General features: G+C 48.0%; 1 protein-coding gene across 9 annotated transcripts in view; it reads right to left on the bottom strand.

Annotated features, from left to right (window-relative positions):
• The window catches only part of LOC140421308 (uncharacterized), an 834,768-nt gene that overhangs the window by 278,744 nt on the left and 529,627 nt on the right, over nucleotides 1-26,397 (bottom strand). For all 9 annotated transcript variants that reach the window (XM_072505936.1, XM_072505941.1, XM_072505940.1 and 6 more), the window contains 2 exons: nucleotides 10,672-10,713; nucleotides 3,853-3,894 (listed from right to left, as the gene is read on the bottom strand). In XM_072505936.1, coding sequence (XP_072362037.1) covers nucleotides 3,853-3,894; nucleotides 10,672-10,713 — 84 coding nt within the window. The remainder of the gene's footprint in view (nucleotides 1-3,852; nucleotides 3,895-10,671; nucleotides 10,714-26,397) is intronic.

Below are 26,397 nucleotides of genomic sequence, written 5' to 3'. Positions count from 1 at the left end.
CAATGTCCCCCCTCTCTGTCCCTCTTCCCTGTCCTCCCTCTTCTCTCCTGTCCTCCACCCATTTCATCCTTTCTGTCCCCTCACTCCTTCCCCTCCTCACCGAGGTCCAATCATCCTTTTGTCTTCTCAACTTGCTCCAACCGGGTACAGCAGTCACTGCAACTCTGAAACTTACTGTTAATTATTTCACAACGTTATTTTTTTACCCACTGAAAAGAAAATGCAAATGAATCAACAGGAGTTATCAAACATTCCGAATCAGCAGCTGGGGAAAGCAACAAATAGTGGCCTGGATATTTACCTGGAATTACTTTTGCTGTTGGCTTTTTTACCTCAACCAACTCTGCAGGAGAAAAATATGTTGGTTAATAAAGAAATCTGCTGTCGTGATCATTTTTACAAATTGCAGATATTGGCTTGGTGCTAGCAGCCCTCAGGGACAGGCTGGGAGGTGGGGGCTCGGGTACGGAACTCGCTGGGAGAAGACGAGGGAAGTCTGGGGCAGCGGACATCCCATCACCAAGCCATTTTGCCAGCAGTGAGGAAGGAGGTGGATGGCCCTTCTGTGCAGAGGGCTGATTAAGAGCCTTTCCTGCCACCACCTAATGCATTTCACCAGCTGCCAATGGGGCACTCCCCTACATAGAACAATACACATTGGTGAATCCTGGCAGGCGGCTCTGGTTGGGTCCTGGGGGTTCCTATTCGTCACCAGGCTGCACAGCTCACAGCTTGCACCCACACTGCCTGCTTTCCCACAATGGCAAGCATGCCACCAAAGTATAGTGTTTTGTACTCACTAACCTATTTCCATCCGTCTTCAGATTAAGGTGATGAATAAGTTGGGGAAGCAGCAGCTAGCAGTGCGGAACAGACATTGCTCCATGTTCTTGCCTCCCTGGGACAAACAGCAATGACTATAACTGGAGTGTCTGTTGCTGAGATCAGTGTCGGGGTTTAAGGCTTGGATGGTAGGGGTACATTCTCATTTCTCAACCGCCCACCCCTCCCTTGTCTCATAATCCCTTCTGTTCCCAAGGCTGCAGAAGCTGTCAGCCTGTATCTCTTACTCAGCCCTTTCGCTCAACAGAACCCAACCCTTTCTTTCTAATTTCATTATTGGGATGTGAAAATTCACAAAAGTTGTGCCCATCCCTAATGGTCCGAGCTGGCAGTGGTGAGCTGCATCTTCAGTTTTTGCAATCATAAAATTGACAGTGCAGAAGGAGGCCATTTGCCCCATCGAGCCTGCACCGGCCCTTGGAAAGAGCCCCCATTATTAAATAAAGATTATTAAACTTAAACCCACATTTCCACCCCATCCCCACAACCCAGTAACCCTAACCTCTTTGGACACTTAAGGGCAATTTATCATGGCCAATCCACCTAACCTTACACCTCTCGACTGTGGGAGGAAACCGGAGCACCCGGAGGAAACCCATGCAGACACGGGGAGAACGAGCAGACTCCGCACAGACAGTGACCCAAGCCGGGAATTGAACCCGTGTCCCTGGAGCTGTGAGGCAATAGTGCTAACCACTATGCTGCCCTTATATGGTGTAGTTACATCCAGAACAATTTGACAAAGTATTGACTTCAGTCAGCTATCAAGGAGCCCTACTACATTCAGTACGAAGTCTTACAACACCAGGTTAAAATCCAACAGGTTTGTTTCGATGTCACTAGCTTTCGGAGCGCTGCTCCTTCCTCAGGTGAATGAAGAGGTATGTTCCAGAAACATATATAGACAAATTCCAAGATGCCAAACAATGCTTGGAATGCGACCATTAGCATGTGATTAAATCTTTACAGATCCAGAGATGGGGTAACCCCAGGTTAAAGAGGTGTGAATTGTATCTAGCCAGGACAGTTGGTAAGATTTCGCAGGCCTGATGGTGGGGGATGAATGTAATGCGACATGAATCCCAGGTCCCGGTTGAGGCCGCACTCATGTGCGCGGATCTTGGCTATCAATTTCTGCTCGGCGATTCTGCGTTGTTGCGCGTCCTGAAGGCCGCCTTGGAGAACGCTTACCCGGAGATCAGAGGTTGAATGTCCTTGACTGCTGACGTGTTCCCCGACTGGAAGGGAACATTCCTGCCTGGTGATTGTTGCGCGATGTCCGTTCTTTCGTTGTCGCAGCGTCTGCATGGTCTCGCCAATGTACCATGCTTCGGAACATCCTTTCCTGCAGCGTATGAGGTAGACAACGTTGACCGACTCGCACGAGTATATACCGCGTACCTGGTGGGTGGTGTTCTCACGTATAATAGTGGTATCCATGTCGATGATCTGGCACGACTTGCAGAGATTGCCATGGCAGGGTTGTGTGGTGTCGTGGTCACTGTTCTGAAGACTGGGTAGTTTGCTGCAAACAGTGGTTCGTTTGAGGTTGCGCGGTTGTTTGAAGGCAAGTAGTGGGGGTGTGGGGATGACCTTGGCAAGATGTTCATCGTCACCAATGACGTGTTGAAGGCTGTGAAGAAGATGACGTAGTTTCTCCGCTCCGGGGAAGCACTGGACGACGAAGGGTATTCTGTCGGTTGTGTCCCATGTTTGTCTTCTGAGGAGGTCGGTGCGGTTTTTCGCTGTGGCGTGTTGGAACTGTCGATCGATGAGTCGAGTGCCATATCCCGTTCGTAAGAGGGCATCTTTCAACGTCTGTAGATGTCTGTTACGCTCCTCCTTGTCTGAGCAGATCCTGTGTTTCTGGAGCACTTGTCCATAGGGGATGGCATCTTTAATGTGTTGAGGGTGGAAGCTGGAGAAGTGGAGCATCGTGAGGTTATCCATGGGTTTGCGGTAAAGCGAAGTGCTGAGGTGACCGTCCTTGATGGAGACGAGTGTGTCCAAGAATGCAACTGATTTTGGAGAGTAGTCCATGGTGAGTCTGATGGTTGGATGGAACTTATTAATGTCATTGTGTAGTCGTTTCAGTGATTCTTCGCCGTGGGTCCAAAGAAAAAAATGTCATCGATGTATCTGGTGTATAACGTCGGTTGAAGGTCCTGTGCGGTGAGTAGGTCCTGTTCAAACTTGTGCATGAAGATGTTGGCGTATTGGGGTGCGAATTTGGATCTGTAAAGATTTAATCACCTGCTAATGGTCGCATTCCAAGCATTGTTTGGCATCTTTGAATTTGTTGATATATGTGTTTCTGGAACATACCTCTTCATTCACCTGAGGAAGGAGCAGTGCTCCGAAAGCTAGTGACATCGAAACAAACCGGTTGGACTTTAACCCTGTGTTGTAAGACTTCGTACTGTGCTCACCCCAGTCCAACGCCGGCATCTCCACATCATCACTACTACATTCAATTCAATGTTAATCAGGAGAAACTCTCCACTTTGGGTGGTACAGTGGTTAGCACTTCTGCCTCACAATACCAGGGTGGAGGCCCAGGTAGGGTTTTACTAGGGTTGGTGCAGACTCAATGGGCCAAATGGCCTCCTTCTGCACTGTCGGGATTCTCCGATATTGAGTACAAAGAAACATTGTTGCGTTAACGAAAGAGAAAATGCTGGAAACTCTCAGCAGGTCTGGCAGCATCTGTAGGGAGAGAAAAGAGCTAACGTTTTGAGTCTGATGACTTTGTCAAACCCTGAGCTTTGCCAAAGAGTCATCTGCCCTCTCACTCCTTCCCCTCCTCACCGAGGCCCAATCATCCTTTTGTCTTCTCAACTTGCTCCAACCGGGTACAGCAGTCACTGCAACTCTGAAACTTACTGTTAATTATTTCACAACGTTATTTTTTTACCGACTGAAAATAAGATGCAAATGAATCAACAGGAGTTATCAAACATTCCGAATCAGCAGCTGGGTAAAACAACAAATAGTGGCCTGGATATTTACCTGAATTTACTATTGCTTTTGGCTTTTTTACCTCAATCAATTCTGCAGGAGAAAAATATGTTTGTTAACAAAAAAATCTGCTGTCGTGATCATTTTTACAAATTGCAGATATTGGCTTGGTGCTAGCAGCAATCATGGGACAGGCTGGGAGGTGGGGGCTCGGGTACGGAACTCGCTGGGAAAAGACGAGGGAAGTCTGGGGCAGCGGACATCCCATCACCAAGCCATTTTGCCAGCAGTGAGGAAGGAGGTGGGTGGCCCTTCTGTGCAGAGGGCTGATTAAGAGCCTTTCCTGCCACCACCTAATGCATTTCACCAGCTGCCAATGGGGCACTCCCCTACATAGAACAATACACATTGGTGAATCCTGGCAGGCGGCTCTGGTTGGGTCCTGGGGGTTCCTATTCGTCACCAGGCTGCACAGCTCACAGCTTGCACCCACACTGCCTGCTTTCCCACAATGGCAGGAATGCCACCAAAGTATAGTGTTTTGCACTCACTAACCTATTTCCATCCGTCTTCAGAATAAGGTGATGAATAAGTTGGGGAAGCAGCAGCTAGCAGTGCGGAACAGACATTGCTCCATGTTCTTGCCTCCCTGGAACAAACAGCAATGACTATAACTGGAGTGTCTGTTGCTGAGATCAGTGTTGGGGTTTAAGGCTTGGATGGTAGGGGTACATTCTCATTTCTCAACCGCCCACCCCTCCCTTGTCTCATACAGATCCAGAGATAGGGGTAACCCCAGGTTAAAGAGGTGTGAATTGTCTCAAGCCAGGACAGTTGATAGGATTTCGCAAGCCCAGGCCAGATGGTGGGGGGTGAATGTAATGCGGCATGAATCCCAGGTCCCGGTTGAGGCCGTACTCATGTGTGCGGAACTTGCCTATAAGTTTCTGCTCGGCGATTCTGCGTTGACGCGCGTCCTGAAGGCCGCCTTGGAGAACGCTTACCCGGAGATCAGAGGCTGAATGCCCTGACTGCTGAAGTGTTCTCCGACTAGAAGGGAACATTCCTGCCTGGCAATTGTCGCGTGATGTCCGTTCATTTGTTGTCGCAGCGTCTGCATGGTCTCGCCAATGTACCACGCTTCGGGACTTGCGCTCAGGACGCAGCAGACCAGCTGCGGAACACCGCCAAACAGATGAGACAATGATACCATGCCACCTCTCTGCACACCAAGAACAGGAAGCTTGAGAAACTCAGCATCACCACCAGCAGCAACCACAGTAGAAACTACCTCATATGCTGCAGGAAAGGATATCCCGAAGCGTGGTACATTGGCGAGACCATGCAGACGCTGCGACAACGAATGAACGGACATCGCGCGACAATCGCCAGGCAGGAATGTTCCATTCCATTGGGGGAACACTTCAGCAGTCAAGGGCATTCAGCCTCTGATCTCCCGGGAAGCGTTCTCCAAGGCGGCCTTCAGGAGGCGCGACAACGCAGAATCGCCGAGCAGAAACCTATAGCCAAGTTCCGCACATATGAGTGCGGCCTCAACCGGGACCTGGGATTCATGTCACATTACATTCCTCCCCCACCATCTGGCCTGGGCCTGCGAAATCCTACCAACTGTCCTGGCTTGAGACAATTCACATCTCTTTAACCTGGGGTTACCCCTATCTCTGGATCTGTAAAGACTTAATTACCTGCAAATTCTCGCATTCTAAGCATTGTCTGGCATCTTTGACTTTGTCTATATATATGTTTCTGGAACATACCTCTTCATTCACCTGAGGAAGGAGCAGTGCTCCGAAAGCTAGTGTTTGAAACAAACCTGTTGGACTTTAACCTGGTGTTGTAAAACTCCACACAGTCAGTGACCCAAGCCGGGAATCGAACCTGGGACCCTGGAGCTGTGAAGCAACTGTGCTAACCACTGTGCTATTGTGGAACAGGGTATAAGAAATAGGAACAGGGGTAGGCCTTTCAGCCTCTCGATCCTGGTCTGCCATGCAATAGGATCATGGATGATGCGGCATTCCTCAAGTCCACTTTCCTGCCCTTTCCTCATAACCCTTGATTCCATGACTGATTAAGAATCTATCTCAGCCTTAAATAGACACAAGGACTCTGCCCCCACAGCTCTCTGTGGCAAGGAGTTCCAAAGACTCACAGTTCTCGGAGAGAAGAAATCACTCCTCATCTCAGTCGGAAATGGGCTCCCTTTTATTCTGAGACTATACCCTCTGGCCGGGAGACCCTCCCATGAGGGAGCATTTACCCTGTCCAGCCCCTTAAGAATCCTACATGTTTCACTGAGATCACCCCTCATTCTTCTAAATTCCAATGAGTAGAGTCCCAACCTGTTTAACCTTCGCTCATTAGACAATCCCTCCATACCGGGGATCATCCCAGTGAACCTTCTCTCAACCGCTTCCAACAAAATAATATATTTCCTTCAATACGGGACCAAAACTGCTCCCAGTGCTCCAGATGTGGCCTCACCAGTACCTTGTACAGCTGCAGCAAGACGTCCCTACTCTTATACACCAACCCCCTTGAAATAAGGTTCGACATTCCATTAACCTTCCTGATTACCTGCTGGCCCTGTGTGCTAGCTTTCTGTGTTTCGTGCACAAGACCCCCCCCAAGTCCCTTCGTGTTGTAGCTTTCTGCAGTCTTTCTCCATTTAATTAATACTCTGTTCTTTTGTTCTCCCTTCCAAAATGAACAACTTCACATTTTCCTACATTATACCCCATTTGCCAACTTTTTCCCACTTACGTAACCTGTCAATGTCCCTTTGCAAACTGCTTGTAACCCTCATGCAACTTGCCTTTCCACCTATTTATGTATTGTTTGCAAATCTGGCTACAATACATTTGTTTCCTTCCTCCAAGTCATTAATAAAAGTTGTAAACAGCTGGACCAAGCGCTGAGCCCTGTGGAACGCCACTGTTTACAAATCGCCAATGTGAAAAACATCTCCTTATCCCCACTTGCTGTTTCCAGCCCAATTAGTCAATTCTCTATCCAATATATTACTTCCAATACCAGGGGCTCTTACCGTAATCTTTTGTGAGGTACCTTGTCAAATGCCTTCTGGAGGTCCAAATACAGCACATCTACTCGTTCCCCTCTATCCACTCTGGCTGAGACTTTCTCGAAAAACTCTAATAGATCAGTCAGACATGATTTCCCTTTCATGAAGACATGCTGACTCTGCTGGATTGGGGTGGGGGGGGTGGGGGTGGGGGTGGGCAGGGTGGGGGGGGGAGACCCAGCCCGTGGGGCCTCATGGAAGCGGGAGTGGCTGTCACATGGGTGGGGCTGCAATTGGACCGGTCCTCCAGTAAATCCCAGCCCCATATGTCAGGAACCAAGATTAGACCACAAGACACAGGAGCAGAAATAGGCCATAAGATTGCAGGCATTTAACCCCCTCTACTTCACCCCCCCCCCCCCCCTTCACCGAATGTGAAGATGAGCACAGGGCCCCACCAACTGTAAATGCAAATCCACCACTGGCTGGGGTGTGTGTGTGAGGGGAGGCACCTGGAGCAAGGGGGGTCACAGTCTCAGGACACTAGGTAGCCATTTCACACTCAGAGCAGCTGAGTATTTTCACTCAGACCGGTGGTGAACCTGTGAAAGGCTGTGGAGGGAGTCACCGAATATATTTAAGAAAGAAATAGATTTCAGACACTAAAGTGGTAGAGGGTATGGGGAGAGAGTGGGGGTTTGCGTTGCGATTAAGCACACGCCATGATCACAATGAATGACAGAGCAGGCTCAATGGGATGTTTGCATGAACCATGACCCTGAATATCTTCATTTTGGGATCCATTTAGGCCATAGCACACTGAGGGAGGCAATGGCGGAGTGGTATTGACACTGGAAAGTGACAATCCCATCTGGCCTGGGCTTGCGAATTCCTACCCACTGTCCTGGCTTGAGACAATTCACACCTCTTTAAGCTGCGATTCTCCCTCTCTCCAGTCGCAACATCTGGACCTGTAAAGACTTAATTACCTGCAAAGAGTCGCATTCAAAGTATCGTCTTCCATCACTGGCTTTGTCTAAATATGCTGTGTTTGTGTAACCTACCTCTTCACTCAGCTGATGAAGGAGCTGCACTATGAAAGCTAGTGATTCCAAATAAACCTCTTGGACTTTAACCTGGTGTTGTAAGACGTCTTACTGTGCTCAGAGTTAGACCCATATCAACACCCATACCCTAACGGACACTTTCACATCACCACCATCCCATTTGTCATGTTGCTCAAATTCCATCCTCTGGCCCTTCTGGGGAGGGCTCACCACACACAGGGGGCATGCATTCACCCAACCTCTGCCCCATCGCCTCTGATCACAAACCTTTCATTTGTCTTTATACAGAGCAAGCTGGCACACAAGAGAGAGCGAGCCCAGACTGGGAAGGCTTCTAGCAGAAAACGAGGGTTCAAAACAGTAGAAGCCCTGGAGGTGTATATAATGTGGAAGTTCGGAGGCCAAAGACAGGACAGGAAAGGATACTTATTGGCAGGTAAAATAAAGGAAAATCCAAAGTTGTTTTACAAGCACATTAAGGGTAAAAGTATAACTAGGGAAAGAGTAGGGCCCATCAAGGACTACAGGGGTAATTTGTGTGCGGAGCCTAAGGTTATAGGTCGGGTTCTAAATGAATACTTTGTGTCAGTGTTCACTTGTGAGAGGGACAGTGTGGGTATAGAAATCAGGGAGAAGGACTGTAATAAAATCAAAGATTAACATAGAGAAGAGGTGCTGATGCAAGCTTAAAAGTGGATAAATCACCATGGCCAGATGGAATGAAAAATGAAATGAAAATCGCTTATTGTCACAAGTAGGCTTCAATGAAGTTACTGTGAAAAGCCCCTAGTCGCCACATTCCGGCGCCTGTTCGAGGAATTGAACCGTGCTGCTGGCCTGCCTTGGTCTGCTTTAAAAGCCAGCGATTTAGCCCAGTGTGCTAAACCAGCCCCTGTATCCCAGGTAGCTGAGTGAGGCAAGGGAAGAAATAGCAGGGGCGCTGGCAATAATTTTCAATTCCTCTCTGGTCACAGGAGAGGTGCCGGAGGACTGGAGGATCGTCAATAATCGCCATTATTCAAGAAGGGAGGAAGGGATAAACCAGGAAACCACAGGCCGGTCAGTCTGACCTCAGTGGTGGGGAAACTATTGGAAGCAATTCTGAGAGACAGAATTAATCTGCATTAGGCGAGGCAGCGATTAATGAAGAACAGTCAGCATGATTTTGTTAAGGGGAGGTCATGTCTGACCAACTTGATTGAATTTTTTAAAGAGGTGACCAGGGGTGTAGATGAGTGAAATGTATTTGACGTCATCTACTTGGACTTCAGCAAGGCTTTTGATAAGGTGCCATGGGATCCAAGGGAATGTGGCAAATTGGATCCAAAATTGGCTGAGTGGCAGGAAGCAGAGGGTGATGGTCGTGGGGTGTTTCTCTGACTGGAAGCCTGTGTCCAGTGGGGTCCCGCAGGGCTCAGTGTTGGGGCCCTTGCTGTTTGTGGTTAATATAAATGGCTGAGACATGAATGTGGGAGGGTTGATCAGTAAATTTGCAGATGATACGAAAATTGGCAGGGTGGTAAATAGTGAGGAGGATAGCTTTTGCAATTGTATAAGGTGTTGGTGAGGCCACATCTGGAGTATTGTGTTCAGTTTTGGTCTCCTTACCTGAGAAAGGACATATTGGCACTGGAGGGAGTGCAGAGGAGATTCACTAGGTTGATCCCAGAGTTGAGGGGATTAGATTATGACGAGAGGTTGAGTAGACTAGGACTGTACTCATTGGAGTTTAGAAGGATGCGGGGGGATCTTATTGAAACATATAAAATTATGAAGGGAATAGATAGGATAGATGCGGGCAGGTTGTTTCCACTGGTCGGGGAAAGCAGAACTAGGGGCATAGCCTCAAAATAAGGGGAAGTAGATTTAGGACCAAGTTTAGGAGGAACTTCTTCACCCAAAGGGTTGTGAATCTCTGGAATTCCTTGCCCAGTGAAGCAGTTGAGGCTCCTTCTTTAACCGTTTTTAAGAAAAAGATAGATACCTTTCTAAAGAATAAAGGGATTCGGGGATATGGTGTACGGGCCGGAGAGTGGAGCTGAGTCCACAAAAGATCAGCCATGATCTCATTGAATGGCGGAGCAGGCTCGAGGGGCCAGGTAGCCTGCTCCTGTTCCTAGTTCTTATGTTCTTCAGATTACAGGAGGATATTGATGGGCTGGTCAGATGGGCTGACCAGTGGCAAATGGAATTCAATCCGGATAAGTGTGAGGCGATGCACTTGGGCAGGACAAACAAGGCGAGGGAATACAGGATAAACGGCAGGACCCTGGGAATTGCCGAGGACCAGAGGGACCTTGGTGTGCATACACACCGGTCCCCTAAGATAGCAGAGTAAGTGGGTACAATGGCTAAGAAGGCATGGCGTGTATTTGCTGTTATTAGCTGAGGCAAAGCGTTTTAAGAGCTGCTGTTATAATAATTACAAGTTAGAAATGTTGGCTGGATGTTAGCAGCCCTCAGGGGCAGACTGGGAAAAGGAATGCCCACCATCTTCCCATCGCCATGCCAGTGTTCCAGCAGTGAATAAGGAGATGGATGACCCTCCTGCCACTTGACCTCGTCACCTGGGCCCAGGTAGCCCTCAGCCTCCTGATCCGGCTTCATTGGGGTGCAGCACAGTTACTGCATCTCTGCAGCGTACTGTTAATCATCTCTTAACTCAGCTGCACTTAAACATTGAAAATAAAATGTAAACGTGTCAACTGAATTCCACATCAGCAGGTTGGCAAAACCGATGACGTTGTCCTGGGTGGTTACCTTTCAATGGTTTTCCTTTTCGCGTTTTTACCTCAACCAACTCTGCAAGCACAGGACAAACATATCTCAGTTAACGTGATCATCTGCTGTTCAATAATTTTTACAAGTTACAGGCATCGGCTGGATGCTATCGGCCCTCAGGGTCAGTTTGGATGTTGGGGGTTGAGGCAGGCATCTGTTGTAAAATGGCGAGGGACGGCACCGGGGAGCGGGGGGGTATAAGTCTTCCAATTGCCGTGCCAATGTGCCAACAGCCAGGAAGAATCTGGAGGGCTCTTCTGCCCAGAGGCCAAGTTAGCCAATTAGCGACATTTCCCATCACTACAGGGACTTACACTACTTTATTTAGAGTTCGACACTTATTCTTATGGTAAACAAATAGATTATTAAACTACACTCACTAAGGGCAGCACGGTAGCATTGTGGATAGCACAATTGCTTCACAGCTCCAGGGTCCCAGGTTCGATTCCGGCTTGGGTCACTGTCTGTGCGGAGTCTGCACATCCTCCCCGTGTGTGCGTGGGTTTCCTCCGGGTGCTCCGGTTTCCTCCCACAGTCCAAAGATGTGCAGGTTAGGTGGATTGGCCATGATAAATTGCCCTTCGTGTCCAAAATTGCCCTTAGTATTGGGTGGGGTGACTGGGTTATGGGGATAGGGTGGAGGTGTTCACTTTGGGTAGGGTGCTCTTTCCAAGAGCCAGTGCAGACTCGATGGGCCGAATGGCCTCCTTCTGCATTGTAAATTCTATGAAAACACTATCTATATTCTAACTATAACTATGTTCTATCTTCTCTAGCTCTACAATGCCCTTTACTCCACTCTCCTTTCCTCTACTCCACTCTCACCCAGAAGCCTAAGAGTCAGTGCCTTTTATAGTACGGTTCCTTAGCTCCGGCTAGTGGCTAATTGTAACATGATGTTAACTCTTCACATGCTGTACATTTGTATAATGTCACATGTCTGATATAAGATCAATGTAAGTGTAAATTCCCGAGGCAGGATTTCATTTCCATCAACTTCCAAAACGCAGCTGGGATTTAATGTGGACAACAGACATCTCACCCAGCCATTAGAGAATCGGTGGGGACTCTGCAATGCTTTTATGGGGGAGGCCTGATTCTGTTACATTCCAATCAGGTACTTACCCAGACAGCCCTCCAGTAATGCCAGACTGGTGAACACAGAAACTTAACCAGGAATTACCAATGGACCCGTGGAGTGAGGTGACAACAGAGGGTCACCAGTGAGGGGATGGAAAAAAGAGCAAGCTGGTAGATTCTTTCAGATACCACCCCGCATCCCCTTCCGCCCCCCACCCCGGCCGCATCACCTTTCAGAGGCCTGATCCTCTATTGGGCTCAGAATAAGGGACAATTAATATTAAGTCGCCGGCAATTTCAACTGGATTGTCTGGAGGCCTGCCCAGCTAGCCATTCCCTATCTGCCCCTTTCAATCAAAAACAATGGGATGAGGCCTTCAAGCCCTTAAGTCGCTATTAATGATTGTCAGTTGGCCACAGTTCAGGAAGGCCACCTCAAGCCTTGATTTTAGTTGCTGGCAGGCAGGGGAGTCGTGGGAACACCACCCCACGCAAGTCACATGCCTGAGGGAGGAGGCCGCCTTTAATATCTGTCCACTCTTTCTAATGCTCAGAAGTTCAAACATCCCAACAGAATGAGCAACTCCAGTTCACTTCCAGCTCGGTAGCACAGTGGCTAGCACAGTTGCTTTACAGCACCAGGGTCCCAGGTTCGATTCCCGGCTTGGGTCACTGTCTGTGCGGAGTCTGCACATCCTCCCCGTGTGTGCGTGGGTTTCCTCCGGATGCTCCGGTTTCCTCCCACAGTCCAAAGATGTGCAGGTTAGGTGGATTGGCCATGATAAATTGCCCTTACTGTCCAAAAAAGGTTAGGTTGGGTTACGGGGATAGGGTGGAGGTGTGGGGCTTAAGTATGGTCTTCTTTCCAAGGGACGGTGCCCACTCTATGGGCTGAATGGCCTCATTCTGCACTGTTAATTCTATGATTCCAGCTGAGTATAACCCATCCCAAAAATCCACCTCTTTCCTCCTTAACATAATTAGTCTGGACTGACAAGCTCCTCCCCCACCCCCCATCCCATCAATCACTACCCTACACCCCAGCTAACCAGACAATGGGCCCCAAGAACATTCCCACCTCCCCATCGAGCAGAAATTCCAAAGCCCGGGAGTAGAGACCATTTTCCTCACCTGCAACTCCACATTGAATAGAAAATTGGCTCCTGGGAATACAAGAGCCTCGTTCTGGCAGAAGAGGAAAGCCCGGAGCAAACGATTACGCAACACAATCATCCCAAGCTTTTTCTGTTGCCTCCGTTTAACCATTCCATTCCCCCTACTTTCCCTGCTCCAAACCACACATAAACTCTTATGTTGTCTACTGTCCCCATCCTCCCTCTCCCGTCCCCCTTCCATTTAATCCTTTCTGCTCCCTCATTCCTTTCCCTCCTTGACTGGACCCAATTATCAAAGAAATCATAGAATGTACAGTGAGAAGGAGGCCGTTCAGCCCATCCTCTCTGTACCGGCCCTTGGAAAGAGCCCCCTACTTAACCCCATGCCTCCACACTATCCCCATAGCCCCTTTGGACACTAAGGGGCAATTTATCACGGCCGATGACACCATTGCGAGGCAAGGATTAAATAAATCTTCAGATACGTTTGAAGATGTTCTGAAATCATTCAATGCCTGCTTTAATTTAGGAACTATTATTTCAGAATGGGCGAAGTTCAACAAGCGAGTGCAAGAACCTGGAGAAGCCACTGACTCACTCATAAACAGATTCTACAGTCTGGCTGAACGCTGTGACTATGGTGGCCTGAAGTTTGAGTTCATGTGAGCCGGAAAAATTGGTTGGAATGACTGATGATGCCACCTTGGACATACTACAGGCAAAAGAAAATGTTGACACTGGATAGTCAGATAGTCAAAAATTCACCAACAGCACTAGTTCATTTTACATGGCGAGGTTAAGTCATGGTATACAGCAACCCGACTGTCCAGCTCATAGAGCAACGAAAGGCCATGGAGACTCCAGGCCAGGGGGGGGGGGGGGGGGGGGCAACACCCACACAATGATGAGAGACAATGTCAGAGTTGTGGAGCCAAAAGACCTCAGGAGAGAGCAAGGTTTAGCAAACTTTGCACAGCATTTCAACAGCAACCAGCTGGGACACTTTGGAAAGTTGTATAAGTCTAAGATATTGAGAAAGAAGTCCATGAGATTGAGGTACCACACCGGAAGAAGTCCAGTGCCTCTTGGGTGAGGTCAAGAATCCAGATTCTCCTTTTGGACTGTTGACATCTCTGTAAAGTCACCGTACCAATTTCAAATTAGGCGCAGGAGCCAGTGTTCTCCAGTGTTATACTCTCGCATAAGGTTTAAAGACCTTTGGCTACAAACAATCACCCCCCATTCTATGTCCTTGGAGAAATCAAGCTTCTGGTCACCGGATTGGTCCTGAAACCACTCGGTCTGCTTGACAGCAAATATTCAAAATGTTGTATTTCATTTCAAACCAATCCTTTCTTTCTCTTTAAGCAGAGATGCCCTTAACCTCCTCAAAATGGTAGATGTAAAAACAACCTCGGCCATCACTACACAGAACTGCAAATTCCAGAGAGGCCCACCAGGGAAGTGACTCTTGAGACTTCAGTTCCCAATTGTCTTCACTCTTTGAGGATTTCATTTGTCCCATTCCCTTGAAGGAGGCAGAACTGCCTCTTCGGTCAGACCAGCCAAACCTTCAGATAAGCACTTCCGTGCTTTGACTGAAAGGCACACACGGAAATGAGCTAAAGCACAACTCAGTGAGGTACAAGGGCATAGGAAAGAACAGTGTGGCAAAGAAAGCCAAGCTGCAGGTTAATCTAATGGATGTGGAGTATCCAAAGAGAATGGAGATATACCTTCAACACCCAGAAAGAACATGGCAGACCCCACAGATAAAGAACATCCATGCTCATACTATGAATGAACACAGTGCATGCCCTCTTTGAATGGAGGGGTTATTAATAAGAAAAGTTCAATACTGAAGAGTGCAAAATGTGAATCAGATGGAGACAATCAAGTGCCAGAAACAGAGAATACTATAATTACAACTCCATGCCAACTAAGCTAGCCCAAAGCAACTGACCTACCACTCCTCCAAATGTGACTGCAATGAGATCCAGAAGAATTGCCAAAGCTCCAGAACGTGTGAACTTATAAAGCCAGAGACTTGAGAGGGGAGAAGGGGGTCACAAGAGAGATTGCACTATAGATATGTAGGGTAAAACCTTGGTGGAGGTGTAGTATAAGGGTGTTTGGCATGTCAAGGGTTACTGTGGGACTGGAGGACAGTACCGCCCACAGTATGATGTAGACAGTGACGTGACAGTAGAGAGGAGACAGAGTTGTATGGAGGAGTTCAAGAAGCAGCCGGCATGGAGTTAGCTCCCAGCTTGAGCTATAATGTGCGCATATCCATATAGGTATACGAATAAACAGACCTTGGAAAGGGTCCAGAGGAGGTTCACAAGAATGATCCCTGGAATGATGAACTTGTCATATGAGGAACGTTTGAGGACTCTGGGTCTGTACTCGTTGGAGTTTAGAAGGATGAGGGGGGATTTTATTGAAACGTACAAGATACTGCGAGGCCTGGATAGAGTGGACGTGGAGAGGATGTTTCCACTTGTAGGAAAAACTAGAAGCAGAGGACACAGCCTCAGACTAAAGGGACAATCCTTTAAAACAGAGATGAGGAGGAATTTCTTCAGCCAGAGGGTGGTGAATCTGTGGAACTCTTTGCCGCAGAAGGCTGTGGAGGTCAAGTCACTGAATGACTTTAAGGTAGGGATAGATAGGTTCTTGATTAATAAGGGGATCAGGGGTATTGGGGAGAAGGCAGGAGAATGGGGATGAGAAAAATATCGGCCATGATTGAATGGCGGAGCAGACTCGATGGGCCGAGTGGCCTAATTCTGCTTCTATGTCTTATGGTCTTATGGACTGTGACCCCAACTGAACAAACCCTTACAACAGGATGCACTGTGCCGGTCATGAACGCCTGACATGGACAGTAAAGGGACAGTCGGAGTGCCACAACCAGGGGCATCGCTGAGCCCAGTGATACAGCAATTAAGTTTTTAGATAATAATCTAATTTTTCAGTCTGCTCCCTTGGGTATCTCTGATAGAAGATCAATGTAATTCCACATTCCTGAGGCCAGAACTGATGTGCATTGACTTCCAAAACCTTGGTGGGGCTTTGAAACGGGTGATGACGCTTTTGAACCTGTGATTCGAGAATCAATGCAAGTTCATGTCCACAGATCCCTGCAGACAGCAGATAAAGTGGTTCAGAAGACAAATGGGATACTTGCTTTTATCAGCCAAGGCACAGAACATAAGAGCAGGGAGGTTATGATGGAGCTGTGTAAAACGCTCATCCGGCCACAGCTAGAGTACTGTGCGCAGTTCTGGTTACAACATTCGGAAGGATGTGGTTGCTCGAAGGGTGCAGAGGAGGGAGCGATTCGGCTATGAAGAGAGGCTGATCAGGCTGGGATTGTTTTCCTTCGAGCAGAGAAGGCTGAGGGGGTACCAGATTGAGGTGTATAAAATTATGAGGGGCATATAGGGTAGGTGGGAAGAAGTGTTTCCCCCTCAGCGGAGAGGTCAATAACCGGGAGCATAGATTTAAGGTAAGGGGAAAGAGATTGAGAAGGGGTTTGAGGGTGGTGGGAATCTGGGACTCACTGTCTGAGAGTGTGGTAGACGCAAGAACCCTCACAACTTTTAAGAAGTATTTAGATGAGCATTTGAAATGTCACAAGGCCAAATGCTAGAATATTGAATCGATAGGTTTGATGGCCGGCACAGACACGATGGAATGTAGGGCCTCTTTCCGTGATGTATAACTCTGTGACTGTGTACAGCTGTGCTTCAGGAGGCCAGGTGCTACCACATTCCAGTCAGGTGCTCACCTTGGCAGCGCCAGGCTTCCCATCCAATTAAACCCATGTGTAAATCTTATCCGAAAGAGCTGAGGCCTAATCAGAGTGGAAGCCACTGCCAGTATTACAATGGGGCCTTTACTGGGTATCCTTGATGGTTGCCTGGAGAGAGGAGAGTATGGACGGAATGGGCTGTGGGAAGTGAGGCTCTGGGATAGCTACCTGCAGGCCCCAACCCCTTCCTGATGATGGATCCCTCGATGGGGCAAAGACTGTCCATGAATGAGAGGCACAACTTGCCGGCCTAGAAGGGCAGTCAGCCCAGATGGCAAGATATCTACCTGCTGCTGGTAATCAACTGGCCACTTAATTTTAAAAAAAATAAAATAAATTTAGAGCACCCAATTGTTTTTTTTCCCCAATTAAGGGGCAATTTGGCGTGGCCAATCCACCTAATCTGCACATCGTTGGGTTGTGGGGGCGAGACTCACGCAGACACGGGGAGAATGTGCAAACTCCACACGGACAGTGACCCGGGACTGGGATCGAACCCGGGTCCTCGGCGCTGTAGGCAGCAGTGCTAACCACTGCGTCACCATGCCGTCCCAATTGGCCACTTCAGGGCCTCAACTGATATCCGGGTGGTAATTATCCCGACACAGACATGATTAGAGGAAGGTGGGATCTCCAGCCAGCACAATCAAATGGCAACAGTGCCCCCCCCCCCAATCCAGCTTTTAAACTCACCTGGGAGGGAACAGAGGACGTTAAATTCTGCCGACCGTTTCTGATATTGCATCGCTGAGAAAGAAATACAACTTTTTTCCCAGCCCAGAAAAATAATTCTCAGAGTTCTTGCTCTTGCCGCAAAGTATGGACTGATAAGAAGCCCCCACGCCCACTCCATCCTGCTCCACCGGTCATCACCCCCACCCATATTAAAGAGGAAATTTGGCCCTTTCTGCACAAGAAACGATGTCCGCTGAAGAGAAAATCACAGAGTGATACTTCACTCAGCACAATCACCTGAGATTTTTCCACTGCTTCTATTTACCCATCCCAGTCCTCCCCCACCCCCCGCCCCCTCCCCAGCCAGCTACCATCACTGCTCCTAATCACCATATTAGTACCCAATGTCCCCCCTCTCTGCCCTTCTCCCCTTTCCTCCCTCTTCTCTCCTGTTCTCCTCCCGCCTAATCCTTTCTACCCCCCTCACTCCTCCCACTGCTCAAATGGGCCCAATCGTCCTTTCATCTTCCCATGCTGCTTCAGCTGGGTACAACACAGTCTCCGCAACTCTGAAACTTGCCTTTAGTTACTGTTGCATTTCAACATTGAAAATGGAAACCAAAGGAATCAATAGAAGTCATTATACATTCCGAATCAGCAGGTTATCAAAGACACCAAGATTGACCTGAATGTTTACCTGGCCTTAGTTTTGGTCCTGGATGTTTAACTTCAATCAAATCTGCGGTTTCCTTTCATTCTATACTTTTCGCTGGAAGCCCCTGCCGTTGGTGACAGGCTGCTAGAGTGGGAACATCTCTCTAAGCTTTGCTATAAGAAAAGCCAGACAACGGAGTAATGGAGAAATCCAGTGACAGAAATCTAAAGGACAGCTACATGTGTCTGCGTTGGTTTTCTCCAGGTGCCCCGGTTTCCTCCAAGAGTCCGAAGATGTGTAGGTTAGGTGGGGTTATGAGGACAGTGTGGGGGAGCGGGCCTAGGTAGAGTGCTCTTTCAGAGGGTCAATGCAGACTTGTTGGACTGAATGGTCTCCTTTTGCAGTGTATGGATTCTATGTTTCTAACTGCAAGAGAGCTGGTTAGTGAGAAGTAGAAAGATATCTGAAGCGGTCTTTACGTTAGTGATATCTTACAACAGATTGCGAGACACTAATTGAAATAATTGTGGAGCAATTAGTGGGTTGAAATTGGCAATTATGTTTGTAAAAGCAGTCAAGGCAAAGGAATCCTAAACAGGATAGGTGTAAACCCTGGCATGGAACTGCTGGTGGTGGTGCGGAAGCTCTGTTCAAAAGAATCCTTTGAAAATGGAGTGGATTTCAGAATGCAAATCGTTAATAAGAAGCATGCTTGTGAGGGAAGGATTTAAAGCACGTTTGGGAGTGGAGTTTGGAAACTCTCTGACAATCATCTGGATGGACTCTGAGGATGAAATCCATGAACATTCATTAACTTTGATTCATAGCAGAGTGCTTGTTTGACAACAGCCAATCGGTGGGCCTCAACAAAGGGACTGTGTGTAAATGAGACGATTGTAGCCTCAAATGTAGTGTGTCTTCCTTGTTAATCGAACACGCCAGAGTCGGGATAAGCCGCACAATAGCTCTCCATTCCCCGCATACACTCATCACGGCCAACAAGATGGCAGCACAAAGAGCGGCACCCTGGTTCATGGACACTGAGCTCGAGGCCCTGCTGGACACCGTGGAGGAGAGGCGGATCACCCAGTACCCTGCGATGGGGAGGCGGCTGCCCCCGCGCTTTGGGCACCACCACCAGGACCAGACAGCAATGCTGCAAAAAACGGCACAACCTCCTCCGGGCATCCTGGGTGAGTAGGCAGCATTGTGCCCCTGGCACTAACCCCCGTCCCACACACCCGTGTGCCCCCAGCCGGAGGGCGGGCGCACCCCACCCTGCACCATATGCCAGCACCCATACCAGCCGCCATGGCGTGGTGCCCTGGCCACAAAGGCCAGCAGTCACCCAACCTCTGTGCTGCATGCGTCCGACTGCCTAACATTGTGCGTTTTCAAACTCCACCCACCCCCCCCTCCCCAAGGAGAAGGTAGCTCACAACCGGCGGGAGAGGGAAAAGACTGGAGGGACCTGCGGCGCCTCGCCGCAGCAGAACAGTGGGCACTGGACCTGGTTGGAGGGCCCGGAGAGAGGGCAGTCACCGATGCGGCATCAGGCGAGCACGTGAGACCCCGGTGAGTTGCGGTTCCCCATGGCACGTGTGTCACCACCCCCATCCCCTCCACACCCACACCACCATACCCCCTCCTCCCTCCCTTGCACCCTCCACCATCACCCATCCCTCCCACATCACCCCCACTCCACCATCACCCACCATCTCAGCCTGCGATCCAATCATGCGTCATATCTTGTGTCTTGCATGATCACTTGTTAATGAGGTGGGCCGTTCTGTTGTTCCCCGATCACAATCCCAGCCCCAAGCATGGGAGCACGGTAGCACAAGTGGATAGCACTGTGGCTTCACAGCGCCAGGGTCCCAGGTTCGATTCCCCGCTGGGTCACTGCCTGTGTGGAGTCTGCACGTTCTCCCCCTGTCTGCGTGGGTTTCCCCCGGGTGCTCCGGTTTCCTCCCACAGTCCAAAGACGTGCAGGTTACATAAGAACTAGGAGCAGGAGTCGGCCATCTGACCCCTCGAGCCTGCTCCACCATTCAATGAGATCATGGCTGATCTTTTGTGGACTCAGCTCCACTTTCGAGCCCGAACACCATAACCCTTAATCCCTTTATTCTTCAAAAAACTATCTATCTTTATCTTAAAAACATTTAATGAAGGAGCCTCTACTGCTTCACTGGGCAAGGAATTCCATAGATTCACAACCCTTTGGGTGAAGAAGTTCCTCCTAAACTCAGTCCTAAATCTACTTCCCCTTATTTTCAGGCTATGCCCCCTAGTTCTGCTTTCACCCGTCTGTGGAAACAACCTGCCCGCATCTATCCTATCTATTCCCTTCATAATCTTATATGTTTCTATAAGATCCCCCCTCATCCTTCTAAATTCCAACGAGTACAGTCCCAGTCTACTCAACCTCTCCTCGTAATCCAACCCCTTCAGCTCTGGGATTAACCTCGTGAATCTCCTCTGCACACCCTCCAGTGCCAGTACGTCCTTTCTCAAGTAAGGAGGCCAAAACTGAACACAATACTCCAGGTGTGGCCTCACTAACACCTTATACAATTGCAGCTCAACCTCCCTAGTCTTAAACTCCATCCCTCTAGCAATGAAGAACAAAATTCCATTTGCCTTCTTAATCACCTGTTGCACCTGAAAACCAACTTTTTGCGACTCATGCACTAGCACACCCAGGTCTCTCTGCACAGCAGCATGTTTTAATATTTTATAATTTAAATAATAATCCCTTTTGCTGTTATTCCTACCAAAATGGATAACCTCACATTTGTCAACATTGTATTCCATCTGCCAGACCCTAGCCCATTCACTTAGCCTATCCAAATCCCTCTGCAGACTTCCAGTATCCTCTGCACTTTTTGCTTTACCACTTATCTTAGTGTCGTCTGCAAACTTGGACACATTGCCCTTGGTCCCCAACTCCAAATCATCTGTGTAAATTGTGAACAGTTGTGGGCCCAACACTGATCCCCGAGGGATGCCACTAGCTACTGATTGCCAACCAGAGAAGCACCCATTAATCCCCACTCTTTGCTTTCTATTAATTAACCAATCCTCTATCCATGCTACTACTTTCCCCTTAATGCCATGCATCTTTATCTTATGCAACAACCTTTTGTGTGGCACCTTGTCAAAGGCTTTCTGGAAATCCAGATATACCATATCCATTGGCTCCCCGTTATCTATCGCACTGTTAATGTCCTCAAAAAATTCCACTAAATTAGTTAGGCACGACCTGCCCTTTATGAACCCATGCTGCGTCTGTCCAATGAGACAATTTCCATCCAGATGCCTCGCTATTTCTTCCTTGATGATAGATTCCAGCATCTTCCCTACTACCGAAGTTAAGCTCACTGGCCTATAATTACCCGCTTTCTGCATACCTCCTTTTTTAAACAGTGGTGTCACGTTTGCTAATTTCCAATCCGCCGGGACCACCCCAGAGTCTAGTGAATTTTGGTAAATTATCACTAGTGCATTTGCAATTTCCCTAGCCATCTCTTTTAGCACTCTGGGATGCATTCCATCAGGTCCAGGAGACTTGTCTACCTTCAGCCCCATTAGCTTGCCCATCACTACCTCCTTGGTGATAACAATCCTCTCAAGGTCCTCACCTGTCATAGCCTCATTTCCATCAGTCACTGGCATGTTATTTGTGTCTTCCACTGTGAAGACCGACCCAAAAAACCTGTTCAGTTCCTCAGCCATTTCCTCATCTCCCATTATTAAATCTCCCTTCTCATCCTCTAAAGGACCAATATTTACCTTAGCCACTCTTTTTTGTTTTATGTATTTGTAGAAACTTTTACTATCTGTTTTTATATTCTGAGCAAGTTTACTCTCATAATCTATCTTACTCTTCTTTATAGCTTTTTTAGTAGCTTTCTGTTGCCCCCTATAGATTTCCCAGTCCTCTAACCTCCCACTAATCTTTGCTACTTTGTATGTTTTTTCCTTCAATTTGATACTCTCCCTTATTTCCTTAGATATCCACGGTCGATTTTCCCTCTTTTTACCGTCCTTCCTTTTTGTTGGTATAAACCTTTGCTGAGCACTGTGAAAAATCACCTGGAAGGTTCTCCACTGTTCCTCAACTGTTTCACCATAAAGTATTTGCTCCCAGTCTACCTTAGCTAGTTCTTCTCTCATCCCATTGTAATCTCCTTTGTTTAAGCACAAAACACTAGTGCTTGATTCTACCTTCTCACCCTCCATCTGTATTTTAAATTCCACCATATTGTGATCGCTCCTTCCGAGAGGATCCCTAACTATGAGATCCTGAATCAATCCTGTCTCATTACACAAGACCAGATCTAGGACCGCTTGTTCCCTCGTAGGTTCCATTACATACTGTTCTAGGAAACTATCGCGGATACATTCTATAAACTCCTCCTCAAGGCTGCCTTGGCCGACCTGGTTAAACCAATCAACATGTAGATTAAAATCCCCCATGATAACTGCTGTACCATTTCTACATGCATCTGTTATTTCTTTGTTTATTGCCTGCCCCACCATAATGTTACTATTTGGTGGCCTATAGATTACTCCTATCAGTGACTTTTTCGCCTTACTATTCCTGATTTCCACCCAAATGGATTCAACCTTATCCTCCATAGCACCGATGTCATCCCTTATTGTTGCCCAGATGTCATCCTTAAATAACAGAGCTACACCACCTCCCTTACCATCCACTCTGTCCTTCCGAAAGGTTTGATACCCTCGGATATTTAACTCCCAGTCGTGACCATCCTTTAACCATGTTTCAGGTTAGGTGGATTGACCATGATAAATTGCCCTTTGTGTCCAAAGAGGTTAGGTGGGGTTACTGGGTTACGTGGAAAGGGTGGAAGTGAGGGCTTAAGTGGGTCAGTGCTGGCTCGATGGGCCGAATGGCCTCCTTCTGCACTGTATGTTCTGTGTTCTATGTTATGTTCCATGTTAAGTGGATAACAGCGAGGAAGAGGACACGAACAGCGATGGGAGCCCTCGATCCGCTTCCCGTGACACCCCGGAGCACACTCCAGGGACCACAGTGACTTTCCAAAACACCTCTCTCCAACACTCTCCACCTCCCAGAGACGCTCACTTTGGATGGTCATTTTAGTGAAGAGGCTGCTGGGACACTATCTGGTGTTACCACACACATGATGCGGTACATCAGGTGGAGGTAGGAACCCCCGAGAGGGCGGACGGGCGGAGGGTGGCCCGAACCCAGGAACCAGCTGCCGCTGGACGGGTTTCAGCTTCTGGAAAGGGCGGTCCCATCGATAGTGGAGGTTCAGTTGCAAAGCCAGGGGTTGCTTGAGGGGTTGTCAGCAACCATCCAGCGCCTGCAGGTACAGTTGGAGAAGTCCAACCGCCTTCAGGGGGAGGAGGTGGTGCGGACCATGTGTGTCACCCAGGCCAACCCCGCATGGGTGGCGCCCACGGTGGAGGCCTTGCGGACGAAGGTATCACCCAGGGGTCTGGATATCCGAGACCTGGGGCACTCTGCCCGGGATGGTGGCTGAGGCACAGGACAGGGTGGCCCTAGGACAGGACAGCTATGCACAAATGCCACCTGGGCATTGCAGCGGCGCCCCAGAGTGTGGCCCAATCACACATGGTCATGACGGAGGGCATTACCTGGGCACTGGCTGACCTGAGCCAGGCACAGAGGAAGGTGGCATAATCACTGGCTGATTGGGCACAGACCCAGAGGGAGGTGGTCCACTCCCTGTGCTTCATGGCCACGAGCATCAAGACCCTGGTCAAGACAGGAGCAAGCCTCCAGGACTGGCAGTGGGGGAGCCTCATGGGTTAGCTCCACTTGCACCCCCTCCGAAGGAGTAGCCCAGGGGCCATCGGACACCCCGAGGGAGGAGGAGATGATGGAGCCCATGCCGGTGACTTCCGCAGGGGAAGTGAAGGACTACTGCAGCACCTCGGACTCCCCTCTCCCTCATAAGACCATAACAGGATGATATGCATGAGCAATCATGTATATATTGACATACACGTTCTCTGACCAGCAGGTGGCAGTGTAAATCTACTACGAGACTCAGTAACTCAAGGAGTTGGGAGTTACTTGTGTTAGTGGGCAGCACGGTAGCATAGTGGTTAGCACAGCTGCTTCACAGCTCCAGGGTCCCAGGTTCGATTCCCGGCTTGGGTCACTGTCTGTGTGGAGTCTGCACGTTCTCCCCGTGTCTGCGTGGGTTTCCTCCGGGTGCTCCAGTTTCCTCTCACAAGTCCTGAAAGACGAGCTTGTTAGGTGAATTGGACATTCTGAATTCTCCCTCAGTACACCCGAACAGGGGCCGGAGTGTGGCGACTAGGGGATTTTCACAGTAACTTCATTGCAGTGTTAATGTCAGCCTACTTGTGACGAAAAAGATTATTATATGATTTTGATCTAATCTACACGCAGGCAAGCATCAAGTCATAGCTGATGCACTCTCTCAAGCCACGGGCATGGAAGGGATACACCAGATGGATGAAGAAATGAAATTTGCTTATTGTCACAAGTAGGCTTCAATGAAGTTACTGTGAAAAGCCCCTAGTCGCCACATTCCGGCGCCTGTTCGGGGAGGCTGTTACGGGAATTGAACCGTGCTGCTGGCCTGCCTTGGTCTGCTTTCAAAGCCTGTGATTTAGCCCTGTGCTAAACAGCCCATGTTCAAGTTCATGTGAATCTTGTCACTGAGTCCCTTCCAGTATCTGATGACAAATCAAGATTGATAAAGGAAGAAATGACCAAAGACATTGTCTTACAAAAGGTGATAAAATATGTCCATGAGGGATGGTCTAAACGTTCCTGTTCCAGCTATTATAATGTAAGGGCAGATTTAGGTGAATTGATGATTCTTCAAAAACTTCATGCAGAGAACTAGGGAATAGAAAAGTGCAAGCGAAGGGCCAGGGATACAGTTTATTGGCCAGGCATCAACCGCGATATTCAAGTAATGGTGAAAAACTGCATGCAGTGTAGGGCGTGTCATGGGAATGTCACTTTAAGAAACGTTTCTCAAGTCGCTGCAGTGATGTCATTGGTGTGGGTGGAGCTGGGCTGTGGCTCTGCTTTTTACTTTCGTTTTGAGCTGGAAGCTGTTTGAGTTTTAGTTTCGTTTTCAGTTGGAGAGTTTCATTCAAATCAAGGAGGTGTATTTTGGTCTCTCTCTCTCTGTGAATGCTAAAGAATGTCTCCAGGTCACTTGGTGATTTCAAAGCAATACCTGTTTCTGGAAGGAATGCAAACCTCCTGCCTTTGTTAAGAAGGGTCTTTGACTTATGGATGTTGTCAGGAAAGTTACAAAGGGTTATCTATAGAGTATTGTATCTTTGGGGGAGTATCAGCGTTGGTAGTTGATAAGATGTTTACTGTATGTCTATAAAATATTAACTGGATTCATAGAATAAACAGTTTAAGTTTAAAAATACTTTAAATCTCTGTTGTATCACACCTGTAAAGTGCCCTTTGTGCTCCCGTAACCAAAATCTATTAAAGGTTGTGGATCAGGTGAACCCCATGATATACTTTGGTTCTCAAAACCCTGGCCCATAATAGACGCCTTGGTACCACCGGAAGAACCTCTTAATCAAAGATTGGAGAGGAAACGTATTTTCCAAAAAAGGAGGCAGAAGATTATAAAACCACAAGAAGACATTGTGAGCAATCCTAAAACAGTTGAAAAAGAAACATTTCAGCATACAAAGCCTAAACAAAGTTAAAATGCACAAATTCAAGAACAAGAAATATCAACAACGATAAATGGAAATGAAACACGGCCACAAGTTCAACCAATGCGCAGAAGGTCAACAAGACAAAGACGGAAACCTGAGAGATTGAATTTGTGATGGACTGTAAAATGTTCTAAAGAATTATCCATATCATATTTTGTATTGTAAAGTCATGAATGTAAATAGTTACATTTTCAAAGGAAAGGGGTTGTGATGATATGTATAAGCTAAATGTATATAATGATGTAAACAACCTCCAACCAGCAGGTGACAGTGTAAATCTACCACATGACTCTGTACCTTGAGGAGCTGGGAGTTAGTTGTGTTAGTGGATAGTCATACTTGCAGTAGCTTTAAGATAATTTATCAGTATTAATAGTTTGCAATGTATTTCTCATAGTTATCTTTAACATGCAATTCTAATATATTTCCTCCTGGCCAAGCACCAGAATGTAACACATAAGACATAGGAGCTGAATTAGGCCACTCGGCCCATTAGGTCTGCTCCACCATTCAATCATGGCTGATTTTTATCATCCCCATTCTCCCCATAGCCCCTGATCCCCTTATTAATCAAGAACCTATCTGTCTCTCGCTTAAAAACACCCAGT

Source organism: Scyliorhinus torazame, chromosome 5 (assembly GCF_047496885.1).
Source record: "Scyliorhinus torazame isolate Kashiwa2021f chromosome 5, sScyTor2.1, whole genome shotgun sequence".
Taxonomy (NCBI): domain Eukaryota; kingdom Metazoa; phylum Chordata; class Chondrichthyes; order Carcharhiniformes; family Scyliorhinidae; genus Scyliorhinus; species Scyliorhinus torazame.
Note: the sequence above shows the minus strand (reverse complement) of the source record. Positions and strands in the feature narration are given on the sequence as shown.